The 8,276-nt window shown below is 35.6% G+C and overlaps 1 protein-coding gene across 1 annotated transcript; it reads left to right on the plus strand.

The window, feature by feature from the left end:
* Positions 1-368: 368 nt before the first annotated feature.
* On the plus strand, positions 369-3,061 carry LOC102884840 (zinc finger protein 14-like). The gene is made up of 3 exons (XM_025049310.1): positions 369-572; positions 775-835; positions 1,232-3,061. Exons 1-3 carry the CDS (start codon positions 539-541, stop codon positions 2,964-2,966), a joined length of 1,830 nt encoding a protein of 609 aa, XP_024905078.1. The 5' UTR covers positions 369-538; the 3' UTR covers positions 2,967-3,061.
* Positions 3,062-8,276: the final 5,215 nt, after the last annotated feature.

Consider the following 8,276-nt stretch of genomic DNA (forward strand, 5'->3'; position numbering starts at 1 on the left):
TAGAAGAAAAAACTTCCAGTTTGTCACTATGTTTGTTTTTTTAAATCATGTGCAGAAGTGACTCAATGCTTCATGGAGTGCTGTAAATGATGAGGAATAAGGAAGGAGAAGAAAGAATTTTTCTCCTAAGAAAATGATTGTCTTAAAATAAAATTTTTTTTTTTCATATTTATAGCATTTCTGTCATTTCCTGGCATGCTGTGGACCCTGCCGTTACGGAAAAATAAGATGTAATGTGATCACAGTAAAAATGTATTATAATTTGTGATGCTGTTAAAATAATGAGGAAGTAAGTGTGGACCGAGCGCAAGCTTTTGATGATCAAGTTATAAAAGAAATGTTTGGTGATGATGGAATCATAGGTATCTTTTCTGTACATGGAGTATAGGTGTCAAGTGCTATAAGTCTTACAACTTTTACTGTACACATATTTGGGATGTTATAGGACTCAGTGGCCTTTGAGGATGTGGCTGTGAACTTCACTCCGGAGGAGTGGGCTTTACTGGACCCTTCGCAGAAGAAACTCTACAGAGATGTGATGCGGGAAACCTTCGAGAACCTGGCCTCAGTAGGTATGCGTGACTTCATCTTCACCTTGCTAATTAGAGGTGAGGTGTTAGTTGCTTATCAGCATTGTTCTAAGACATGGAATGTGGAAATGCAGGGCATTGATAAATAAACTGGGAATGGTCACAGCTCACCACAGAACTAAAATCTAATACTTTTTCTATAATTTTTAATACTTTGGAATTATTTTTTGTGGTCTACTTTTAGGAAAAGGAATGGAAGATTATGACACTGAAGATCAGTACAAAAACCAGGGGAGAAAACTAAGGTGAGTCATACTCACAATATTAAGGCAGTGTTATCTGTGCGCATCCTGGTGTTACGGAATTTTAAAAAGAAGCAAACAAAAGAACCCTTTCTTCAAATTTATGATTTCTCAAATTTTTTTTATCAAATTACTCTCATATGTGATATAGATGGTTTGTGTTTGCAAAATAGTTTACTAGGAAATGATATTAATAAACCCTATATGTGAATATCACTGTTTTGATAATTGTAAGGGTGAAGTTCTTTTGTGGAGAATTTCATATCTTTAATTCAGCCAATTTAGGCAGCAGCAAACCTACACTTTTGCTATAAATCATAAAAATGTAGTTCAGATATGCTACAAAATGCTAAAATATTAATGAGAAATCATGAACAATGTTCATCTTGATTTTTTCAGAAGTCATATAGAAGAGAGAATCTGTGAAAGTGAAGCGAGTAGTGAGTGTGAGGAAAACCTCAGCCTTATTTCAAATCTCAGTCTGAACAAGAGAATTTTTCCTAGAGTAAAACCATGGGAACACAGTGTGTGTAGAGAAGTCTTCATACAGCATTCGTCTTCTAATAGGCACATCAGATGTCACACTGGACACGATCCCAATGAGTATCAGAAACATGGAGAGAAGCCACGTAAATGTAAGGCGAGTATGAGAGCCTTCAGTTATCTCCAAATTTTTGAAAAATATGAAAGAAATCACAATGGAAGAGAGAAACCCAATGAATGTAAGCAGTGTACTAAAGTATTCAGTCGTCGCAGTCATCTTCGAAGACATGAAAGAATTCACACTGGAGAGAAACCCTATGAATGTAAACAGTGTACTAAAGCGTTCAGTTGTCTCAGTAGTCTTCGAAGACATGAAAGAACTCACACTGGAGAGAAACCCTATGAATGTAAACAATGTGGTAAATTCTACAGAGATCACTCTTACTTACAAACACACAAAAGAATCCATACTGAAGAGAAACCCTATGAATGTAAGCAATGTAGTAAAACATTCAGGTATCTCAGTAACCTTCGAAGTCATGAAAGAATACACACTGGAGGGAAACCCTATGAATGTAAACTGTGTGGTAGAGCCTTCAGAGAGTCCTATTTCTTAAAAACACATGAGAAAACTCACACTGGAGAGAAACCCTATGAATGTAAGCAATGTACTAAAACATTCAGTTGTCTCAGTCGTCTTCAAACACATAAAAGAACTCACACAGGAGAGAAACTCTATAAATGTAAGGAATGTGGAAAAGCCTACAGAGATTACTGTAAATTACAAACACACGAGAGAACTCACAACGAAGAGAAACCGTATGAATGTAAACAATGTGGTAAATTCTACAGAGATCACTCTAACCTACAAAAACACAAAAGAATCCATAATGAAGAGAAACCCTATAAATGTAAGCAATGTACTAAAGCATTTAGTTGTCTTCGTTATCTTCAAAGACATGAAAGAATACACACTGGAGGGAAACCCTATGAATGTAAACAGTGTGGTAAAGCCTTCAGAGAGTCCCGTTGCTTAAAGACACATGAGAGAACTCACACTGGAGAGAAACCCTATAAATGTAAGCAATGTAGTAAAGCATTCATTTGTCCCAGTTCTCTTCGCAAACATAAAAGAGTGCATACAGTATTGAAACCCTATGCATGCAAAGAATGTGGTAAAGCCTTCAGAGAGTCACATTCCTTAAAAACACACGAGAGAACTCACACTGGAGAGAAACCCTACAAATGTAAGCAGTGTACTAAAACATTCAGTTTTCTCAGTTCTCTTAGTAAACATAAAAGAGTGCACACTGAACAGAAACTCTCTAAATGTAAAGAATGTGGAAAATCCTACGTAGATTACTGTAAATTACAAATACACGAAAGAACTCACACTGGAGAGAAACCCTATAAATGTAACCAATGTAGTAAAGCATTCAGTTGTGTCAGTTATCTTCAAACACATGAAAGAATACACACTAGAGGGAAACCCTATGAATGTAAACAGTGTGGTAAAGCCTTCAGAGAGTCCCGTTTCTTAAAAACACATGAGAGAACTCACACTGGAGAGAAACCCTATAAATGTAACCAATGTAGTAAAGCATTCAGTTATGTCAGTTATCTTCAAACACATGAAAGAATACACACATAGGGAAACCCTATGAATGTAAACAGTGTGATAAAGCTTTCAGAGAGTCACATTCCTTAAAAACACATGAGAAAACTCACACTGAAGAAAACCCTATGAATGTAAGCAGTGTACTAAAGCATTTCGTTATCACAGTTCTCTTTGCAAAATTTAAAAATAAATAACACTAGAGAGAAACCCTAAGAATGTGAAAAATGGAGTCAAACTTTCAGATGTCTTAGCTATCTTCAAAACATGCTAAATCATACTGCAGAGATGTTCTGTGAATGTAAAAATGGTGGTAAAGCCTGCAAGGATTATATTTCCTTAGAAACACTCTAAGGAACTCATACTGGACAGAAACACTATGAACGTAAAGCCTACGGATTTTAAGTTTTTTGCTAACACACATAAAGACAGGATAGATCCTGTGAATTGAGCAATGTGGTAAAGCTTTCAGTTCTCATCTATGTTTCCAAATACATGAAAGAAATCTCAGTGGAGAAAAACTGTTGAGTGTAAAAAATGCAGTAATGCATGGTTATTCCAGTTATCTTGGTCTGAGAGAACTCAACACTGGAGAGAACCAGATGAATGTCAACATTGGTAAAGCCATTATTTGTCACAACCATTTGAAGAGAGGAGAGTGCACACTGTAGACACACCATTTGAATGTTCACAATGTGGGGAAAGCTTTAATCATCTCAATTTTTTCTGAAGTTATGAAAGTAGTCACTGGATAAAACCCGAATGTAAACAGTGTGGGAAAGACTTCAGTTGATTCACATCCTTACAAGAGAAAACTTACCAAATAAAATGTAAGTATCATGAGAAAACTTGATGGAAATTAAGCAACATATAAAGTTCCAGAAAACTTTTCACAGGAATAAAGTATCGTCAACAAGGTAAAGAGACAACCATCCGAATGGGAAAATATATTTGCAAGCAGCACCTCCGATAAGGGCCTAGTATCCAAAATATACAAAGAACTCACAACTCAATAACAACAAAAAAAAACCAAACGATCTAATCATAAAATGGACAGAGGATCTGAACAGACACTTCTCCCCAGAGGACATACAAATGGCCAATAAACATATGAAAAGATGCTCAACATCGCTAGCTGTTAGAGAAATGCAAATCAAAACCACAATGAGATTCCATCTCACACCTATTAGAATAGCTATAATCAACAGAACAAGTAATAACTAATGCTGGAGAGGATGCAGAGAAAAAGGAACCCTCATACAGTGCTGGTGGGACTGCAAATTGGTACAGCCAGTATGGAAAACAGTATGGAGGTTCCTCAAACAACTAACAATTGATCTACCATATCCGGAAATCCCTCTATTGGGTATTTACTTCAAAAACTGGAAAACCCATATCCGAAAAGATATTTGCACACCAATGTTCATAGCAGCATTATTCACAGTGGCCAGGACATGGAAGCAACCGAAGTGTCCTACGACAGATGATTGGCTAAAGAAGCAGTGGTACATATATACAATGGAATATTACTCAGCCATAAGAAGAGATGAAATACAGCCATTTGTGACAACATGGATGGAACTCAAGATAATCATGCTAAGCAAAATAAGCCAGACAGGAAAAGTTGAAAATCACATGATGTGACTTAAATGTGGGATATAAACCTAAAAGCAACAAAGGAGCAGGACAAAGAAACAGACTCATGGACACAGACTATAGAATGGTGGTTATCAGAGGGTAGGGGGTGGGGGAGGAGGAGGGAGATAGGTGAGGTAAAGGGGTCAAATATAGGGGGTTGGGTGAGGGTGAAGTGGGTAAAGGGGGTCAAATATATGGTAGCTGAAGGAAACTGGACTTTGGGTGGTAAACACAATAGAGGTAAACAAAAACAGAGGTTAAGTTATAATGTACACCTGAAAATTATATAATTGTATTAACCAATGTTTCCTCAATAAACTTAATTTAAGAAATAAAATGAAATGAAAGATGAGTCAAGTCCTGCCCTCAAAAAAAAAAATGAAATAAAATAAAATTCACCAAGAGCCTTGCATACATTTGGAAGACAGAAGTTAAGAAAGCATTAATCATACTTTGAAGCCACCATATCAGGAGAAAGGCAGATATATAGGAGGCTCGAAGAAATCTTTTAGCTAATTTTTATATTCTTTGCCTTTCCCATCAAAAGTGTCCTCAAGTTTTTAATTCCATTTTCTTAGAAATGTGTGTTTTCGCTGATGTCTTCACAAGATCCACATCAAAGATCCATCAAAGTCTGGATTTTTCTGTAAGACCTCTTGAGTAGTCCACCATGAATCTAACTCAGTTTCCTTTTTTGCGATTATTGTCTGAATCCCGTCTTCTCTGGATTACATACATATAAGACCTAATTTGTACAGGAAACACCTTATGCTGTTAAAAGTATTCCTATGTTTTTCTCATGACATCTACAATGATTCATGTGAAAAGAACGACATGGGAGGTTGTTTCTTTGCTACACTGGACACTGGCTGCCTTCATCTGGTCCTTCTATGTGAGAATAAGCACCTTCCTCCTGTGAAGAAGACTGTTTCCTGTTACTTTTAGCTCACTGTGATCCCTGTGATTGCTAGTATGTGATTAAATGTACGTGCTCTTTTCTATCAAAGGAACACTTCTCCAGTTATTTCTTAGAAATACTTTAAACTGTTTTTTAAGTCATCAAATGTTAACTAATATGTTTTTCACATGTTGAGAGGTTGTGTGAAAATGTCCCATTATAACTGGATTTCCAAATAAACTTTGCAATTTTCTTGATTCAATCTTATATATACACACGTATATACATATATATATACACACACATGTATATGTACACACATATATATAACATATGGATGTGTCAGTAATATGTGCATACAAATTCAGGTGTTTTATGCAGGCAAATTTTATTTGTATTCTTTTATAGTTACAACTTTTGTCATGAAATTTATTTTTTATTCTTTCTTAATACCTAAAGCTCAAATCATGATTTTTATCAGTACCCTCTTGCCAGTCACGCATGGGATCACACCTGTAGTCAAAAAGAGGAATATAATGATTCTAATAAGAATGACCACAAACTCTGAGTATTAGAGTAACGTGGTGCTGCAAATGACGACTTATATGATTTTTGGCTTGTGTTTGAGGGTTCGATTGCTATTCAAGAAAAAAAGACATTATTGTGTATTTAATGCCCAGGGATCGTAGACCTTATTATCATTGGTGATCATAATCGTTTTCTACAAGGCAAAAACAATGTAGTGTAACTAAACTAGTAAGACACCCCAGTTAGTCCTGTTAGTAAGAGAGGGTGGGATATTGGTCATTTTTGTGATTTAGAACTTTATTTATTAACATTGTTAGGTATGTGGTTACAAAATACACTTATAAATGTCTTAGTTCATCATGGTCACTGGTTATTTTAAATGAAGGCGATCTGTGACATTTTTCTCTTCAAGAAGAAAAGAGTCGACTTTGCAGTAAAGGCGAAGCCACCAGCACTTGGTCCTTTGCAATAGCTTTTGCATTTCCCATGGCAACACAGTTTACCATAAAGTACTTTGGTTAAAATATATAAATCTGCTTCCGAGTATACTACATGATATTTTAAACATTTCCTCTTTGACTCAACTGAGGTTTATATGTTTAGGTAAATTTGAGAGAGCAGAAGAAACCTAGTCCGGGAGAAAAAGGACCACTATTCCAATCAAGGCTTTTCTGCTCAGAGACTATGGATGTTAATGTTTCAACATCTCTCGTTGCCATGCACTTTCGAGTCGACACATGTGATGCAGCACAAATTATCAAAGCGCTGGCGGATTTGGATATAGAGGCAGGAAACAAGTTCTTGCAGTCCTGGTGCTTATATGGGAAAAGAGATAATTACAAATGGTAAATGTTGGTTTATAAGATGGAAATAAAGACTTTGAAAGAAAGTAAACAATGACGTGAGATAGTAGGGAGGCTGGGGTGTATATATCTTTGCTGTCAGGGTAAGAGCCTCAGTGAGTGATGGTATCAACATGGATAATTTGAATTTTTACCATGCAATATATTTAAACACTGTTTTAGGAACTGCTTGGGTGTCGAAGTAAATAGAGCACAGCAAGAAAGTCCTAAATTCTTGTGATTAACAGGAAAGATTCCCTATAAAGATAAAGATATACCTATGGTTCTTCTTCATTTTTGCAGTTGTTAAACATTTTGTATAAAGGATATGTGGCCATGAGTTTGGGCATTGTTTTGGTAGGGTATTTTTACTATTATTCAGAGAATACCAAAGTGTGATTTGATATTCACATGCAAACGACTTAAAACCTAAATCTCCTGTCAGCTCAGTGTGATACCTTTAAGAAGGAAATGACATACAAAGTTTACTAACTACAAATTATAAAATTGCCAAACATTTTAGTAATGAGATAATACATGTAAATATAGAAGTTGACACATGAAGTTAGCATGGGTAACAAGCTTTTGTTTTTCTATTTACTGTTACACAACAAAATTTATCACAGAAGACAAAAATCCATTTAAACAAAATCAACGGAATTGTCGAGGCACCTTCTCATAAAACAAGATGATGAATGTGATTATCACTCCACCTGGGAAAAGTTTTCAATCTAAGTGAACCTCATTTTTTTCCATTTAAGAATATTTTACAGAATTTTAAAAGGCAAGATAAATTCATGAAAAAATGTAGATACAAAAATGATACAAACTAATAATTTATATTTTAAAACCCCAAAGAGTATTAGTGGAGATGGGATAATTCAAACAATAGCTTAAAAAAAAAAACTAAAATAATTGTGCACAAGCTGATGATTACAAAGAACTTGTAGACTCTGCACTTTTTATTTTTTTACGTCTTTATATTACATGTTTGAAATCAACAGGAATGCAAACTAGACCTGCCCACTACTTGAGTGGAAAAAAGTTCAATATTGTGCAGTTTTCTACCTCTTAATTTTAAAAAGAGGCAGCAATCCCTGCATTGTTTAGGTCTGCACTGTTCTAGAGCTTTTTGAGTTTATCCTGAGTAGGGCGATATCCACGCAAGTTTACTGTGATTGTGCAGTGGACAAATCACAAAGCCATGATCGCTTAGAGCATCATCGAAGGTATAATTGAGGTGAGCTGAAGATAGTATCATTATGAGAAATATCCTCAAGTGTAAGAGAATATATGAGAAGTTTTCAGTCTTTTTGTTGCAGAAGTGGCTGGAAGTATGGTGTTAATCCACAAAGCCCCACAGCCCATTTTGCTTTTCAAAGGTTTCATTTCCATGTGCTTTGACTTTCGGCACATGAAGAAGAGTGAGAAAAATAATAG

The sequence above is a fragment of the Pteropus alecto genome, unplaced genomic scaffold, assembly GCF_000325575.1.
Source record: "Pteropus alecto unplaced genomic scaffold, ASM32557v1 scaffold1616, whole genome shotgun sequence".
NCBI lineage: Eukaryota > Metazoa > Chordata > Mammalia > Chiroptera > Pteropodidae > Pteropus > Pteropus alecto.

Excerpts from the sequence above, each read along its gene's own strand:
- LOC102884840 (XM_025049310.1), top strand. The coding sequence starts at position 539 with ATGCGGGAAACCTTCGAGAACCTGGCCTCAGTAG. Across the intron at positions 573-774 it reads CGAGAACCTGGCCTCAGTAG|GAAAAGGAATGGAAGATTAT; the intron begins GTATGCGTGACT and ends GTCTACTTTTAG. Across the intron at positions 836-1,231 it reads AACCAGGGGAGAAAACTAAG|AAGTCATATAGAAGAGAGAA; the intron begins GTGAGTCATACT and ends TGATTTTTTCAG.